A 19,156-nucleotide genomic window follows, 5' to 3' on the forward strand; every position below is an offset into this window, starting at 1 on the left:
CTTTCCCCAGTGAGTTCCTGTGGTTGACCAGGGATTCAAATGCAAGTTTCCCGAGTCCTAGTCTGTTCACCAAACCACACTGGATATGGATTTGATTCAACATCTACTTCTTTGTTTTTCTAGCAGTCCATGGTATCGATAAAATTCTCCTCCAATTCCATACTTTGAATTAATTCATTTCTTGTTATCTTTCTTCACTACCCAGCTTTTACATCTATACATAGCAATGAGGACAATCAAGTGGGGAGATGATATGTTCGGACTCCAGTAATACTTCCTTACACTTCAGGATTTTTTTTCTAGTTCTTTCATAGTTGCGCTTGTATATGGAATTCCATAGGTCTACTCTACTTAGTTTGGATTAAGTTAGATTTAGTCCTGTAACTACATATCTCACCTGTCCTGACTGCCTTGGAGCAGGGGTGGAGGGCCTACAGAGTTCTGGTGGTGGTATCTTCTGTGGTGCTCTCAGAATGAATTTTTTTGTAAAATATTTCTACTGAAAAAGCCACCAGAGCTTCTGTAAGGGGCAATTTCACCGTTTTCACCATTGCTCCTGAGCTACTCTAAATGACTTTCAGTTTTGAAACTACAACTCTGAAAACAGCTGAAGGGGATCAAACACATGGATAAATTGCTCCTCCATATATATAAAGGCAGGATAAATCAAATATAAAATAATAATCTTACAACTGCAGATCTGGAAGATAACTGATTTTACTCTGCGACACCTGAGTGGAAACTAAGTTACGGGAAGAGCTGATTGTACAAGTTGCAAAACCTCTGTATCAGCTTAAGTTCTTCTTGGCTGATCTGGACATAAGCAGTCAGTCTTTCACTATCTTCAGGCATTGGAAAAAGGCATGTAATTTAGAAGTGTTTTTAAAAAAGATTATTGCAGGTCTTAGTGTCAGAAAAATGAAGTGAAAATGTTGTTTTTGCCTGTTTAATTGGTGTTTGGAGCATAATATCTTCAAATTGATGTTGGCAAAAGACAAGGTCCTTGTGTAAAACAGTGTTGCGCTTATACAGTATTCTCCTACTGGTCCAACTCCTATTTAAAATATCCAAGGAGATTGTTGGAGAACCTTGCAACTAAGGATCTTGACTATGTTCAGTTATGTAAAGAACTATCTTCTTTTCGCCAGTAAATATTATGACCACTCATTTGTCCCAATGTTTTTACTTCCTTTCATTGCCCACCACCCTGCTAACATACAACTTGCACAATTTCTCTCCCCCCTCCCATATAGGAATCCGAGGGAGGTGTTTATGGCGACTACAATACCTATTTACAAGTTATGCCTTCATATTACACTGCTGCCCAAGGATCTTTCCATCCTGGCATCTTGCCACTTACACCTCAAAACTCTCTGAAGGTAGGAAAAAAAAACAAGTAAACAAGGGTGCTTGTTGTAATTTAAAATTGAAGTACTCATCTGAAGAGAGCCAGCTTTTCAGTGTTAGACCTTGCAATATCTTGCCTATTAACAAGGAATGTTAATGGCTGTCATTTTTTAGGCCCCTTCGCTGCTACCAGTCATGACAAAATCTTCTGGAGCAGAGTGGGATGAAGTGTAATAAATCTTCTGAATTCCCTTTGCATTTATCAGAAACATACACGAGCCCGTATTTTAATAGGTTGGGTGAACTCCCTACACCAACTGGGAGCTACAAGCTGCCAGTCTGACAGTTACCATTGAGTGTGCAAAAGATACATAATGCTCTTTAAGAATTTGTCAGAGTTGGTATGCTAGTTGTTCATCTTCATTCGTTTGCTAATAGAAAAATTTAAGGGTAGCGGTGGCCTATATTCCATTATGAGTATCTCACAAGAGGGGGATCAGAACTGGGGCAGTCACAACTTTGGTTGGCTCCCCCTCCTCTTGTAGCCTCCCAAGTCCCCTCAAAACATACTCTTGCAGACTGAGAAATTAGGGGTTGCAGTGTTGGGAGGGGTTAGCAAGAGCTGACAAAAATTAATCAGTCTGTTTTCACCTCTTTTATTATTCATGGGAGCATCCCAAGTAAGAGCGTGCCTGAGAAGGCCCCTGGTGACAGAGAACTTTGGATCTGACTCCCCCCGCGTTGTTTTGTTTTTATCACTTCAAGGTGTAAGGCATGCTTATAAAAAGCAACACTCACTGTTGTTTAAAGAATAGACATTGGCATAAAATGAACCACGAACCAAAAAACCCCACAAACCTTACTGGTTTGCGGTCTGTTTCACGGGCGGTTTGGGGAATTGTGCTTTCACGAAGCAAAATGAAATGCTGAACCTTTTCACTGGCATTCTGTTTTGTGTCCCACCTCCCTAGAAAGCCCCCCTTGATGGGCCCAAGCATCTACTGTACCTTACTTGCTTCAGGCTTCCTCCTCCCCTCTGCTGCTACTGTCCAGCTATGTAGGACAGTAGACTTTCTGGGGCCTCCTTCCTCCCCCACTATTTTCGGGGAGGATTAGGGTATTGTGTGGTGTAGTTTTGTTGCCCATCAGGTTATATATAGGGAACCCTCATAGAACTACATGGCAGCAGTGGAGGGAAGTAAGGTGCTGAGGTCCCATGAAGGGGGAGGGCTTTCTGTGTAGCTCAGCTACCCCCTTCATTGAGAGACTGACTCCAACCAAGCAAACCACAAACTGGTTTGATTTTTTTAAAAAAATTCTGTATGGTTTGTGAATACCGATGAATCATGAACCATTACAACCTGCCATTGCCTCAGTTTGTGCCCATCTCTAGTTGAGAATTATGCACTGTTATAATAGATTTTTTATAATCCACAGGTGGCACCAATCAGAAATGAAAAGCGGGGTTCTTCATACCTCATCACCACACCGGAAGACAGCCCACTGGAATATGTTGGCCAACACACTCAGGCTTCAGGAATGCATTATGCAGAATTGTATCTTAAAAGAAAACGTGTTTACTAAGATCAATATCTTGCTTGATATCAACATCGCTGCACACCATTCTTGTTACCTGTATCTTTGAAGTTTAATGGATATCGTAGAAGTATTTTAAAAATTCTATATAGGAAAGCAGTTTCTCTAAGTAAACTTGGGTCACAAAGGTGTGTCCAGGAAGCTATTAATGTAATGTAATGTAATGTAATGAGTATGACACTCCAGACTTGTGTCCATGTGATGGAGAATAAGATTTTTTAAAAGAACTGGCAGCTTGCTGGCTTCAGAATTTCTTTTAAAGCAATAAAATAATGGGGAAAGAAGATTTTTGTTGTTATTTTGTGGGAAAGGTTGCAGTGATAGTTAACAGTTCTTCATAAAAACCTCTTAAGAGGATTTAGATTCTTGGCTGCAGAGTATTCAGGTTTAAGCCTTTCTTTTAATGTCTGACAATAAAATACCCCACTATTGATCTTACTGGGGCTTGCATGATGGATTACTGCCCAAATAGTTTGTTAGGTTGAGTACATTACAATTCAGTCTAGCTGAATTTAGCCAAAGCTTCTTGGATTAAAAATGAAGTAGAAATTTTAGCTTTTAGTAAGTCACTGCTGTTGAAGTGGGAAGATGTTAGGAAAACACCAGTAAATGTCTCTTTTTAAAATAATTAATCACTGAGGTACAGTGCTAGTAATACATACATGCAAGGAAGCATTTCTATGGAAATGAAAGACTGATACTTAAACTGGTATTTATAAGGCTGGGCGACTAGGTCTCTTTTTTCTAGGTCTTTTTTCTAAATCACGAAGAAATATTTATACACATTTTCAAAAAAGGTATGGATTTCCATTTACTATCCAGCCTAATGAAATGCCAAGAATTGAATTTACTTCTCCAGGTTATGTTTGCTCACATCCCACTTCTGTTCTTGTCATTTGTCACTGCCATCTTGGGACTTTTTAGTGTGTTTTATTGCACTTCATAGTCATGTCAATTCTTATATTTGTTCATCAGAATTGAAGTGACATTTTGTATATTTGTGATGCAGTACTCTTGCTATATGCTGACTTTTAACTTATTTCTGACTAGAACTGGTTATTTGCAGCAGGCTGCTTTTCTGCAATCCTGCATCAGTTTAATTAAATAGATAGTACATTAGGCTTTTTTCCCCATTGCCTTCAACCACAGCAGGCCCAGCTTAATGTTCCTGAATTTATAATTTAAAGGTATAAGCTCCTGTAACACTGATGACAGAATGCTTAGTAAGTATGTCAAGAAAAAGACAGTGATAGAGAAACACACATGTACGGCTAATTGTACTGTGTCATTATTTCAATAGGGCTTCACTGGCATCAGTTTTCTGTATTAGCAGGCTGCTCTTGTAGAACTGAACCTACCTGATTCACAAGTACTGGCTGCCTTTGAGATTGAAAATCACATTCTTTGTGTTTGCATAGTAATTAAGTCTTATTCATTCTGAATTCTGTGTGCACAATCAGTCTCTTGGTAAATAAACTGGCAAGCTTCTCTGTTACTATACTTATCTTGTGCTCCTGAACTTGCTTTGCTACTGTAGAAAGGGAACAAGTTATGTTGCTGAGAAGAAATGAGGGTAAGCCGTGAATCGTAGTGACAGCCTATTCAAATGTATCTGAATTGTTAACTTGAGTATCTCCTGACATTAAAAAAATTAGTCTTATACTTTAACATTCCTACTTGTGCTGCAAGTTGTAGATATCTCCAGTTGAGACAAAAACCAAAATGCATAGTGATTTTAACTGCAGCAGTTATGGAGATATTTAACAGGGATGTGGTATTGCTTTAAGTGTGAGTGCAGAAATATCAGAATGACATGGAATAGTAACTGTAAGGAGCTAGATGACAGACTTGGTAGAAATACATGAGTCTCTAACCCTTTCTGGACAACAAGAAGATGCTGTAATTTATATTGATCTTGTAGGATGCAATCAGTTGTCATAATCCTCCTGTGTTTTCTTACATACACAAAAATTGGGAAGTTACGTCAGCTAATTGTTGCTAATTAATGAAGTGCCCAGTGACATCTAGGTGTACTACTAGTACCTTGTTAATTAGCTGCCATAATGTCTGTGGTTGGATTACTTGTGTGTTAAAAAAACCCAGCATTCTTAGCTCAGCAGTCTCAGAGCTATTAATTACCCTTGTCCTAGCACTCTGAAGCTTGGGTTAAATTGCACCTACAGCTAGACTGCAGGTGGACATGATAAAAGACAAAAGATGGACATGATAAAGGACAAAAATGGGAGGGACCTAACAGAAGCAGAAGACATCAAGAAGAGGTGGCAAGAATACACACAGGAATTATATCAGAAAGATTTGGATATCCCGGACAACCCAGACAATGTAGTTGCTGACCTTGAGCCAGACATCCTGGAGAGTGAAGTCAAGTGCGTCTTAGAAAGCCTGGCTAACAACAAGGCCAGTGGAGGTGATGGCATTCCAGTTGAACTATTTAAAATCTTAAAAGATGATGCTGTTAAGGTGCTACATTCAATATGCCAGCAAGTTTGGAAAACTCAACAGTGGCCAGAGGACTGGAAAAGATCAGTCTATATCCCAATCCCAAAGAAAGGCAGTGCCAAAGAATGCTCCAACTACCATACAAATGCACTCATTTCACACGCTAGCAAGGTTATGCTCAAAATCCTCCAAGGTAGGCTTCAGCAGTATGAGGACCGAGAACTCCCAGAAGTACAAGCTGGATTCCGAAGGGGCAGAGGAACTAGAGACCAAATTGCTAACATGCGCTGGATTATGATGAAAGCCAGAGAGTTCCAGAAAAAATCTACTTCTGCTTCATTGACTATGCAAAAGCCTTTGAATGTGTGGACCACAGCAAACTATGGCAAGTCCTTAAAGAAATGGGAGTGCCTGACCAACTTATCTATCTACTGAGAAACCTATATGTGGGTCAGGAAGCAATAGTTAGAACTGGATATGGAACAACTGATTGGTTCAAAATTGGGAAAGGAGTACGACAAGGCTGTATATTGTCCCCCGGCTTATTTAACTTATATGCAGAATACATCATGCGGAAGGCTGGACCGGAGGAATCCCAAGCCGGAACTAAGATTGCCAGAAGAAATATCAACAACCTCCGATATGCAGATGACACCACTCTGATGGCAGAAAGTGAGGAGGAATTAAAGAACCTTGTAATGAGGGTGAAAGAGGAGAGTGCACAAAATGTCCTGAAACTCAACATCAAAAAAACTAAGATCATGGCTACTGGTCCCATCACCTCCTGGGAAACAGAAGGGGAAGATGTGGAGGCAGTGACAGATTTTACTTTCTTGGGCTCCATGATCACTGCAGATGGAGACAGCAGCCACGAAATTAAAAGACGCCTGCTTCTTGGAAGGAAAGCGATGAAAAACCTCGACAGCATCTTAAAAAGCAGAGACATCACCTTGCCAACAAAAGTCCGAATAGTCAAAGCTATGGTTTTTCCTGTCGTGATGTATGGAAGTGAGAGCTGGACCATAAAGAAAGCAGACTGCCGAAGAATTGATGCCTTTGAATTGTGGTGCTGGAGGAGGCTCTTGAGAGTCCCCTGGACTGCAAGGAGAACAAACCTATCAATTCTAAAGGAAATCAACCCTGAGTGCTCACTGGAAGGACAGATCCTGAAGCTGAGGTCCAGTACTTTGGCCATCTCATGAGAAGAGAAGACTCCTTGGAAAAGACCTTGATGTTAGGAAAGTGCGATCGCAAGAGGAGAAGGGGACGACAGAGGATGAGATGGCTGGACAGTATCTGCGAAGCAACCAACATGAATTTGACACAACTCCGGGAGGCAGTGGGAGATAGGAGGGCCTGGCGTGCTCTGGTCCATGGGGTCACAAAGAGTCGGACACGACTGAACGAGTAAACAACAACAACGACGCAGCCAGACTAGGGCCAATTTGTGAGAGTGAGCTCTGGCATGCCAAAACCACATTAAAACATAGCACATGCTCTAGGTTGTAACTTCCCCTCTTCGTCTAGAGAGCCAAACAGAGAAACTAGACTAGTATTACGGCTCTGAGTTGCTTCCTCCTTACGTACATCACCTCCCATCATGGAGCTCCCTTACTGTTACAGCCAGGAAACAGCAGAAGTCATGGAATGGAAGGAACCACACGGTGATTTTTTAGGAAGAACTGCACAGAACCTTTGATAAAACACAGGATGTGTAGATGGGACAATGAAGAGAGCCAAGCAGAAGATCTAGATGAAGGCTTTTAAATTCCATTTGAAAATAAAACAGGTAACAATGCAGCACACACAGCACTGTTTTATATTTTTTGTTTGATAGTATAATTATCAATTACATTATCATTATGTAATGGATTAAACATCACATGTAGGGCTATTATGTATTACATACCTCAAAACCAAAATAAATACAATGATGTGCGAATATAGATGTGATAATAGAAGAGGGTACAATAAATACAATGATGTGCGAATATAGATGTGATAATGGAAGAGGGTACAGCACAGACAGATTAATTGCTTTATTTTTATTTTTTTAATAAAGAATAACAAAAGTGCATTTACAGGAAAAACAGGCAATTTTGAAAGTGGTTCTAAACCAATTTCATTCTGGCTGGATACTGCATTCCATTTCACATTATTGCAAACTCTCAACAAATGAAATACCATGATTCTAGGTAAGAGAAGCTTCTAATTAAAGAACTGTTATGATGAAGACTGCCTGTCTCTCATTCTTTCACCTAAAGAGCAATGAATTTTCAGAAGGAAAAGGTCCAGTTTAGGCACTTATGCATCATGCCCCTAATCAGAATTTTATATATAAAATTCTTTCCCCCCCAATACAATAGCAGGGTAGGTTGGATGCAACTTAGTAATGCTCAGAATTGTTGAAATAAATGGGGAAAGTGACTAACTAAAATCCTATTAATTTCAGTCAATGACCTCTAAGCATAACTAAGGTATATTCAATCCAACATGTTGCTCCTTCACTTGTTTCTGCTTCAAGCTATGATGATAAGTCTGCTTTATGACAGGTAAGCATTGGAAGAATAATGCATCTCTCTCCATCTGTCCTATTTTATCTCCTGGATACACAATGTGCTGGAATGCAGAATGAAATCTATATACAAAAACCTCCATCAAAACACAGCTGCTTCTTACTAGAGTAATGTCTATGGCGTCAAAGGACAATTGAACAGTCTTGTTGCCCCAATCAGCTACATGGCGATAGCTCAAAATGCTGTTATACACTAAAGATATATCCTATTCTTTCACATTTATTCTTCAGTGTTCTTTCCTTAAGAATGATCTTTCCCCTACCCCCACTATAATACCCATATGAAGTATTTTTATCATCACCATCACTTGCTGCAATAATAAAGCAAAAATAATGGCCTAGTTCTAGGCCATGATGCAGACTGATTCCAGACTGAGCCCACTCAATGATGAGCATGTCAAAGTCAGAGTTCTTGGGCTGCATGCCAAGCATCAAGCTTACTTGGCAACTCCTCCAATAATAAAAGGTTTCTTTTCAAAGGGAGAGGTAAACAAATTAAAACATTAAAAAAATTCCTAGGTCAGTGGTTCCCAACCTTGTGTCTCAGGTGTTCTTGGACTACAACTCCCAGAAATCTTGGCTGTCGCAGCTAGTGGTGAAGGCTGCTGGCAATTTTAGTCCAAGAAGACCTGGGGACCCAGTTTGGGAACCACTATCCTAGAGGACCTAACTTCCAGCCTGTTGTTTTGCACTGTTCCTAGAAACTTCCTATCTGGTGTGCCAATAAGTTCCATATGTTTAAAAAAAACAAACTAGAGACAGTTTATAAATGCAACGAACATACCATGAGAAAGAAAGGCTGAGATCAAAAATAGTAAGCATGCCTAATGGTGATCTGGATTTTTTAAGACACTTTTTCTTCTTGAACAGGCATCTATGACATAACACAAAGTGCTTTTCAAAGTTATTGCAAATTCAAGTTGCTTGCTGTTGGGCACAGGATAGCTGATGTTTAAAGAATACAGATCTAAAGCCCTTTTAAGTTTATGCAAGTTGCTGCACAGTTCTTTAGAACCCAGTCAAAAAGTATTCTTCCATAACATTCCCTATCATGGAATATCATGATAATTTTTGCTAGGTAATTTTAAGTAGATATTTTGCAACAGATGAACTAATGGTCTTAAGTCACTGAGCCATGATACAGATTGTTTTCATTTTTTAATTCAACATGATTTAAATAGTTTACAAGCAAATTATTAACAACCTTTGTTTTAAGGCTATGGTTCTCAAAATGATTTAGGTTGAGTCAACAAGCATAATATTGATCTCAATAACGAGTCAGGTTCAAAATTATGGAACCATGCCAATTTTAAGAATAGCATAGCTCTTAATTAGGAAAGTGCTCAACAATGTTTTCTGCTGCTTGGATCCTACTCAAAACAGGAAAACAGAGAAAAGAAGCCGCTTTAAACATTGCATTACCAAAATACAAAATTATAACAGGTAATAACAAAAATTCTTATATATACTTTAAAAGTAACAGTATAAAATGCCAAATTACATCTTCTTCATAAGTGCTTCAAATCCTTGAATCAGATTTTTAAACGTTGTCCTATCCCCTGGCTCATGTACCCAGCACTTCCTCATCAGCTGGTTAACCTGGTGAACAAAATAAAGACTAGTGTTGGCCAAATATAAATTCAGATCCAGACATGATCATTCATGAACACATGGGACCATCCTGCTTGTGAGAGTGACTCATATCTTTAATCAGTGATAAATGGAGTGGCATTTAGTGGCCCAAACCCGACTGAAGAAAACCATGGGCATAAGGCAATCACGCAAGCAGTCTGTCCTCTTTTTGGCATTCTTTTTTTAGGTGGATGCATGATTGGGTGCACCACCGCTTTCCCCACCACCAGAGGCAAAGGAGCACAATGGATAGCCAACTGCAAAGGTTGGGGCGCTTGCATGATTTCTCAGATAAACTGCATGAACTGTACACGATTCTGGGCAATGGAGGTTCATGCACTAACATTCACCAACAAAGTAGCCTCAGAGAAAGAAAATTCCTTTATATGTGCAAATTACAAGATCCAATATCTTGATGGCAGTTCAAAAGCTCTCTGTGATAATACACATGGTATTATCTGGCAGCATTCGTTCAAATCTTCAGAAGACCAGTGTGTATTGTCTACATCTCATTTAATAATACAGAGCCAAAAAGGAACTACTATTACCATAAGCTTCTGTTTCATAATACTAAAAGCCATCACTGGCTACAATGTCAGAAACACATAGTTTAACACATTTGTTTAAGATTATAAAACAGAAGACTTTGGAAATTTTATTTCAGTCTGTTTCGCAGGAAGCCCACATATTTTGAACTGCACTGAACAAAAATGCTAAGGGCAGCTAATTTAAGAAATGCATAATAGAAATAAATCAGAAGAACTAAAGAAACTAGCTCACTCCCACATAGTAAAGTTTAAGAAGTATTTGGAATGTCAGATATATTCTGATATTATTCACCAAAATATCAGATGAGATTCAGCACATCCAAACCTTGTGGAGGGGCGAGAGGAATTACACTAATCTTCCAAATCTTACCCATTTGTTCACTTAAGACCTGGACAAAAATCACATCTCAGTCAAAGCTGTGCAGATGTTCCTAAAGGCTGTTTTTTAAAGGATTCAATACAGCCCCAAGAGCACAGGGAACAAGGGCTTTTGACTCCCTCTCTGACCAACATGAGAGGAAGGGGAATTTCCCAACCAAAATGAATTGACATTTAGGCCTTTCCCCTTGTGACAGTTAGATCATGGAGTCTCCAGACGCGACTTCTTCATGTGATGGTTTCCAATCAGTATATAAAAAGGAATTCTACCCATTTCTCTCATTCTGGCCAGGATTTCCCTTCGCTTCAACAGCTTTCCTTTTCAATCCCCAAACTATTTTACAAGGCACAGCTGAGGTGTCAAGACACCATATGAGTCAGTCTTTGAGGGATTCTGCACAAAGTGCAGATGAGGTTTTCAGGGTGAAACGAAAATTAATTCAAAAATAGGCTTAAAAACAAAAAGCCAACAGACAAAGATGAAAGAAATCTAAAAGTACCCAAACAATGCTGTTTGGGAGAGAATGCTCTGAAAAAAGGAACTCTGAAAACTGATAAACACCAATCCAATAGGAATTCATCCATCACAAGACAATTCATAAAAATTAGATCAATGTCTAAACTCTTACCTCTTCTGGGCAATTTTTGGGACATGGCAAGCGTCTGCCTTCTGCTAGTACACGTACAAGCCGTGTGACTGTCATCTGGCCTTGAGTTGGGCCAATCATGTTCAAGAATTCCTGTAAGTTAAGAAAACACATACTTAATATTCTACCAAGTAGCGGAAGTGGGTATCAATCCAGCTATCAGGATGGGTCAAGCAACTTGGTACCCAGGGAATAGGGTGCAAGCTTCATTTTTTTAAAAAAGGGAGGGGAGCAGTGCTGTCACAATAACCATAGCAACTGAGGGGTGTTCTGAAGTCAAGAGAAGGAACCTAGGAGGTACTATCCAATGAATAAAACAAATCAAAACAAGGATTCACTCAATGTTGATATAAGGGGTGGGTGGGAGTGGAACCCCAACCAGCATCACAAAAGCTGGTGAGAACTATCAGCGTGCCCAAGCTACAGTTTACTGAACAATAGCTCCTATCATTACTCAGAGCTTGTCTTTATATGACAGAATATTTACAAATAATAAGATATAACCCTAAGGCCAATATTAAACCCTAAGTACATCCCGTTAAAACTAGTGTGGGGTAAGGACAGTGTCTGCATCCAGATGCTCACCATCTACAATTTCTTCTAGTGTGATAAGCATCCCCATTCAAATTCTTCTGCAGTGTTAGAGCTAAGCACAATGAAACTGAAACAATTTTTCAGCCATCAGGATGTGTTCCTTACCCTCCCCCAACACCACAGTTTCTGAGAACAATTTTACACTGATTTGTGAAAACTCAGATATCCAACTGTGAAATCCAAAAATCCCAAAGTATCTGTATTAATCAGGCACCCATATCCTCAAGCAGACTGAAGCAATGACAAAGAGAAATCCTTATTTTCTTAATAGCATGCTCAAAGCCAAGAAAAAACCACCACATTTCGAAACTGGGGGGAAAAAACTAAATTTTACTTGTTTATTTACAAGCACAGTTTTGTTATGGTATTAAAAAATCAAGAGTACCACCATTAGAAATAACATTTGAAATTTCTAAGACATCTGAATGGATTAGATGGTGGAATAATTTGTCTTCATGTTACAGAACAGATTTTAAATATTTATTGATAATGGCTAAATATCTCACCAGATTAAAAATTCCAATGCATTGTTCCTTTCTTTTTATCAAAACTTTTAAGTCTCAGATTGTGGAAAAAAAGTTTTCTCATGACTGCTATAACTACATACAACATGACTGTCCTGAAAACTGCCACTTTTTAAGATAAATATTTAAGATAAACTTCCAGTGGAAAACTTCAAAAATATATTGACATAATTTGATTATTCCTGTTTCAGAAAAGATCTTATATTTTATAAATATAGGGAATGTTACACTGGAAGTATTTTATTTTATTTTATTTTATTTTATTTTATTTTATTTTATTTTATTTTATTTATTTATTTATTTATTTATTTATTTATTTATTTATTTATTTATTTATTTATTCATTCATTCATTCATTCATTCATTCATTCATTCATTCATTCATTCATTCATTAATTCATTCTTGAAAATATTTTTAGCCCGCCTTTCTTCTTAAAGCAGGTGCAAGTCACCTTACATCATTAAAAGACAATATTTACACCTAAATACAGTAATTACACAAATATTTAAAGGGATCAAAGAAATCCCACATTTAAAAATGGTAAACAAAAACATTCAAATCACTAATCCAAAACAATAAAAAAACACTACTCAGTCTGCCAGTCGCTAAGATAAATCCTGCCTGAAGAGAAATGTCTTCATAACATGTTCTCAACTGTTACTTACTGCCATTGGACTGCACTCAGAATCACAGTAGGTCAATAGTTCATAGAGGGTCACTCCAAAAGACCAAACATCTGATGCAATATAGAATTTGCTCTGTAATAAGCATTCAGGGGCATACCTGCAGAGACACATGGCTCCATTTAATTTTTTTTTTCTGCAAAATTTCATACTTCCATTTAACATTGTGAAATGCTGGAATTTTGGGTAGTGATGCTAATATGATCATAATAGACACCACTAGCATTTTTATAAAGTAAGTGTCTTACACACTCCACATTTCACACACAAAACAATATGCTCTGTTTGAACAAGGAGAGAATACAACGTATCCACTATCTCTACCCAATAATGTGAAAATGTACTAGTACTGTATAATGTATCTCCACAGACTACTCTCTCTGCTGCAGGGATTGAACCAATTAATAACATAGTCGGTGGCTAAGTTTTTATTCTGTTTCAAGAATTCATAAAATGTTATATTAAGACAACCACTTGACTCAAGTTTTACACTGTCGATATACTATAACAATTTACTTATTCTGTATATCTTGTATTATGTTTTTATCTTTGAATTTTCAGGTCTATGGCCGTATAATAAAACTTAACTTAAAAGAATATAGGTACTGCTTTTTTAAAAAGAAATTGTGACAGATAATGAGAAATGTTTACGTAAGCAGAAATATTAGAGATTGTTTTGAAAAGACAACAATTAGCAGACAATTCTCATGACTGGATACTAATGCTTAGACCAGTAGTGAAGAATATGTGGACTTCCAGCTACTGTGTAAATCCAAATCCCAGCAACACCAGCCAGTAAGACCAAACATAAAAGATGGTGGGAATTGCAGTCCAATGTCATCTGGAAGGCCACAGGTAATTCATTCATGTTCTAAGGGCTTATATTCTCATCTGGCTAAGTCCATTTAAATCCCACTAAAACCATGCATGCATAGTCTCTCTCACACTCTCTGTGGACTGATTAAACCATACTTTATAGTTCGATATTCAGATAAATGAGTACTGTTAAACATGCAATGCAGTAATTGTCATTTTGACACCCAGTACAATAAATGTAAATAATTGCTAGCACCTTAAACTTGCCTTTAGTGAAGAGTAACAGAATGACATAGCTAGATGAATTTGCCCAGACAGACTTATATGTAGATATCATGAGAATAAATGTTGACATTAAAAGCTGGGAGCCAACAAAATATGCACGATATAAGCTGTTTCAGATTGTCTGAAGAATCAGAAGAACCCACAGTGATAAGAACATGGTTCACTCAGTTTTAGTTAATGCACCACTCTTATCTACTACAGGAACATTTGCTACATTAAACATTTTCAATGGCTTATTCATCCATTACCAGAACACAGGGCTGTCTCGATCATCATTGACTTTGTAATATTCCTTATCAGTTTCAATTGCTTTGGTCAGCCCAAAGTCCCCAATCTTCACTCTCTGCTCGTTTTCAACAAGAACATTTCTTGCAGCTAAGTCTCGATGAACATACTGTCGGGAACCCAAATAGTCCATTCCCTGAGGGTGAAGGAAACACACACAAACATTTCAAATCTTTTAATCTCTTGTAAGTACTGACTTAATCTTCAAATACAATCGAAGTCATTTCTTCATTATTATTTTTTTTAACCAAACCTCTTTTTTCCATTAGCTCTTCAGCACTAATGGTCTTGACTCTCCAGAGAAGGATGATACAAAAAGCTCTCAGACTCTTTGGGCTACAAGTGATACTTTTTCCTGCTCAAAACATATTTGTATGCTTCCTCTGGAAGTTCATACACTTCATAGCACATCATTAAGAGTGGAGGGCACAGCAGTGGAAATAGAAAAGAAATACTTTGATGATCTAAACAAGGCGATATTAAAATTTATTTGGCAAGGGAAGAAAGCCAGAATCACACTGAAAATGTTGCAAGAATCCAAGGAAAAAGGAGGCTTTGGTTTACCGGACTGGACCTTATATTACCAATCATCTGTCCTAATGTGGCTGAAAGAACGGCTTAGTCTGAAAAAGAAAAGACTTTTGTATTTAGAGGGGCATGATTTACAGTTAGGTTGGCATGCCTTTTTATGGTATCAGAAAGCTAAAACCCACAGGTATTTCCAAAACCACTATATTAGAAACTCCTTGTATATAATATGGGAAAAAATATAAACAAAAATGTACACAAAAATACCAGGATGGGTTTCACCTACAGAAGCATTTATTCATCCTAATCTTCTGAATTTTGAAATTTTTTAACTTATAGTGCTTAGATATAGATAGGAGATTAAAACTAAAACGAGACCTTATAGACCAGGGATTAGACACATCGTGGTGGCCCATAATGCAAATACAATCTAGGTATGAAAGGGATTCAAAAATGTATGATTTTTATAAAGAACAGACAATGTTTGACCAAATAATATTAACATCAGATGATAAATTAATTAGGAAAATATATAAATTTCTTTTAAATTGGAAAATGGAGGATGAACAAGTCAAAGAAACGATGGTTCAATGGGCAAAAAAGTTTGGACATAGTACTGACTTTGAAAAATGGCAAAAACTATGGTCTAGAAACTATAAAATGACAATGGCAACATCTTAAAAAGAAAATTTATATAAAATGTTTTATAGATGGCATTTACCATCTGATAGATTAGCTAAAATGTACTCTAGGTCAAGTAAATGCTGGAAATGTCATAAAAACATGGAATTTATTATTATCTTTGGTGGACCTGTGATAAAGCAAAATATTTTTGGAAAAAAAATACATAGATGGCTTGTTAAAATAATCAAAAACATGTAGATTTTAAGCCAGAACTCTTTCCATTAGGTATAATACCAGAAAGTATTGATAAACAAAATGTATATTTTATACTGCATATTTTAACAGCTGCAAGGACTATATTCGCACAATACTGGAAGAATGAAGAAACGCATACAGATCGAGAAATAATCAGAAAGATATTGGACTGCACCGAAATGGATAGACTGACACTGAAAATCACAGGAAAGGAAGATGAAGAATATTCTCAAACATGAAATTTGTTTTATCAATGGCCAGATTCAGCACGCTGTATTAGATTAAGAGCTTAATATGTATTGTAGTTGTATTAACAAATGATTATAAGCTGAACCCAGGTGACATGATGTTAAATAAGCATGAATGGATTTTATAAATATAAATATAAAAGTAGTAGTAGTAGTAGTAGTAGTAGTAGTAGTAGCAGTAGCAGTAGTAGTAGTAATAATAATAATAATAATAATAATAATAATAATAATAATAACAATAACAATAACAATAACAATAATAATAATAATAATAATAATAATAGAAAATTTTAACAATAATAATAGAACATTTAAAAAAGAGCGGAGGGCACAGAAGAAATTAACTACAGATTTTTTGGGGGGAAGGATGAGGTTATTTGAAGGGCCAGTTTTATTCCTATAAATCTGCCTGAGCCTAAAATTAGCATCAGACGCTTTGCTTTCCAACTCATCACTAAAGTTGATCATGTTGGTTGGCACAAAGGCCAGGGTCTAGACATCTTGAGTTCCCTCTTCTGAGTTCCTTGTATGGCCCCAAAGACTTTTAAATTTTTTACCAAGCCTTTTATCACCAGCAGGGGAGATTTTTGGAAATTAAATATATCCCCTTCTCTCTTGCCATTTGTCCAACTTGTAAATTACCCTTTTCGTTGCGTGGAAACCATGGGAGGAAGGAGGAAGTAATCAATTATTGAAAATTTCCTCTTGCCAGTAACATCATCAAATGGCAATAATTTTCAGTAATTAAAAGTCCTCTTCTTATATTCTGGCAGCTCCCACAGGATGCTAGCATCACAAGCCATGATAGAGTGGAGTCTTCAATTACCAAAAATCTTCCCCTGCTGATGACATCATAACTCTACTTACCCAACATATTTTTTTCAATAAATAAGTTTTTCAAAGAACTAGCAAAGTGATGTCATTTATGAACAATGATTTCAAGAAGTAACTGTGGAATACAAAACATTTTGATGAAAAGTGAATGCCAAAACATGTACTGTTAAACTCATTAAAATATGAACAAAATTTACCTTGCAGATTTGTACAGCATATTTCAATTGTTGTTTCAGACTGATCTTACTCCTGTTTCGGGGAAGATATTCCTTCAGACTTCCGGAAGGAAGAAACTCCATAATAAGCTTAATTCCATTTCCACCTTTGATCAAGAAAGTCACAAATTATCTCAAGAAACTTCTGAAGTCATTACCTTTGACTATTTTAAAAATATTTTCTCTGGTGCTCTTTCTTTCAGAGTTTTCCTACTGTCTTGACATTAAAAACTCCCACATTAACTCATAAAAAAGAATTCCTCTTTCACATTTTTCTTGCAACCACTCTAAGAAGGGAAGATTCATATGGAAACCCAGAGGTCATAATGGTTTATAGAAGCATGTTTGTCACAATTTTTCAGATATAAAGCTTCCTTTCATATATTATGTGACCACTTATTTTCTCTATAAGCAGCCATAAAAACAGTTATACATATGATAAAGTTCTTTAAAACTCCAGTAGATGGAGCCCTTGAACACGAGCCACGCGGAAAAACTGTCACAACACTACAAAGAGAAAAGTTGAATGGCTTTAAGATATCCAGAACATTAATATTATTCATTAGATACTCAGGATAGTAATCCTGTATACACTGACTTTGGAACAAGTTTCACTGAAATCTATGGGACTGACTAAACATACATAGCATCGGTCTGCTCACCAGAGATGGTTTCAAAATGGATTCAAAAGTTACATACAAGGCTGAAACCCTGTTCCTTAAGTTACACAGTGTAACGTATGGTAATTGTTCAAAAATAAAGATTTCTGATTCCCTATCCCAAAGATCTGGAGACTTCTGTGGGATACCACTTGTCATCAGGAAGCTATTGTACAGTGTGTGTGTGTGTTTGCGTGTAACTTTAATCATGGTTGCAATTTTGGTAATTAAAAGCTCTTCTCCCCACAACCTATGGTCCGCAATGGCTTCCTGCCAACATAAGGGACTCCACAGGAGCCTCGAGACATTCCAGATGGACATCGGAAACCATGGCCAGTTGAAGAACCAGTTATCAAAGTAAACTTTCATTTTATTTCAGAAAAAAATCACCACAGCTGGTGATATTATCAGATTTATTCTTCATAACTTATGAACAGGATTTTAGCTACTCTGCATGTTTCATTGCTAAAACCAAATAGTTGTTTTCAAGTCTATGGGAAAATAGAATTTGTTTAAAACAATATATCTAGACAAGCTGGAAATAAATATTAATGTATTTTCAGACATTACCATCTTCAGTGCAGATGCCTTTATATTTCACAATGTTTTCATGATAAAGATTCCTCAAAATTTCAATTTCTTTCTTTAGGTCAGCAATATGGTTCCCACCACAGTCAGGTTTTAGTGACTTTACTGCTACTTGTTCTCCTGTATTATCGCCTTCAGGATCATACCTGCAGAGTTCAACTTTGCCAAAATGACCCTGATTTTAAGAGAAACAAAGTGTTATTTTAAAAATCTGCACACACATTGAGAAGTCAAGTCCACTCAGTGTGTTCAAATAATAATCTTTTAAATATGGTTGGAAGCCTACTGGTGTTCACATAAAGTCTGCACAGCTTGCTGTGGTTAACTGATGTGGTGCTGGGAGACATCCTAGTCATGCATGCCTCATCAGGCACTCTACTGCACAACTATGATACATCCAGCCCCTTGTTGATTAGCCACAATTAGCTATGGCAAATTACACAAACCTGTTGCAAACACTATCAGGATTCTGGTCAGTAACATATAAAATATAATTAACTAGAACATCAGAATAAAACACTTAAACTTCCGTGATACTAAAGATTTCCTTCTCTCCAATCGGTCTTTCCACCGCTGATGGCCTCCATTATTTGAAAGTTTCATAGCAAAATATTTCACAGCGAAATACATGTGATGATGTAACCCACATCTTTGCTCTGCCTCACTAGCAGCACAGTACCCTGCCCTCATTTATCCACTCCCTGCCTACCATGAGACAGAGGAGATTAAAATCTCCTCTCAGTCAATTGTGATCAGACCAATGGGGTGAAGGAAGGCTATAAACTCCCTCCCACCCAAAGTGATCCTGGGCAGTACTGTGCTTTCTTTGCTATT

At 37.3% G+C, this 19,156-nt stretch overlaps 2 protein-coding genes across 7 annotated transcripts in view; one reads left to right on the plus strand and one right to left on the minus strand.

The window, feature by feature from the left end:
* RAVER2 (ribonucleoprotein, PTB binding 2) overlaps positions 1 to 4,443 on the plus strand; it is a 52,533-nt gene extending 48,090 nt beyond the window's left edge. For all 4 annotated transcript variants that reach the window (XM_020806064.3, XM_020806066.3, XM_020806065.3 and 1 more), the window contains exons 13-14: positions 1,254 to 1,379; positions 2,785 to 4,443. In XM_020806064.3, the coding sequence (XP_020661723.3) occupies positions 1,254 to 1,379; positions 2,785 to 2,931 (273 nt within the window). In that variant the 3' untranslated portion in view covers positions 2,932 to 4,443. The remainder of the gene's footprint in view (positions 1 to 1,253; positions 1,380 to 2,784) is intronic.
* Positions 4,444 to 7,427: 2,984 nt separating this feature from the next.
* The window catches only part of JAK1 (Janus kinase 1), a 59,156-nt gene continuing 47,427 nt past the window's right edge, over positions 7,428 to 19,156 (minus strand). For all 3 annotated transcript variants that reach the window (XM_020806099.3, XM_020806100.3, XM_078392948.1), the window contains 6 exons: positions 18,305 to 18,497; positions 17,058 to 17,182; positions 14,335 to 14,507; positions 12,968 to 13,085; positions 11,166 to 11,276; positions 7,428 to 9,577 (listed from right to left, as the gene is read on the minus strand). In XM_020806099.3, the coding sequence (XP_020661758.3) occupies positions 9,476 to 9,577; positions 11,166 to 11,276; positions 12,968 to 13,085; positions 14,335 to 14,507; positions 17,058 to 17,182; positions 18,305 to 18,497 (822 nt within the window). In that variant the 3' untranslated portion in view covers positions 7,428 to 9,475. The remainder of the gene's footprint in view (positions 9,578 to 11,165; positions 11,277 to 12,967; positions 13,086 to 14,334; positions 14,508 to 17,057; positions 17,183 to 18,304; positions 18,498 to 19,156) is intronic.

Source organism: Pogona vitticeps, chromosome 4 (genome assembly GCF_051106095.1).
Source record: "Pogona vitticeps strain Pit_001003342236 chromosome 4, PviZW2.1, whole genome shotgun sequence".
NCBI lineage: Eukaryota > Metazoa > Chordata > Lepidosauria > Squamata > Agamidae > Pogona > Pogona vitticeps.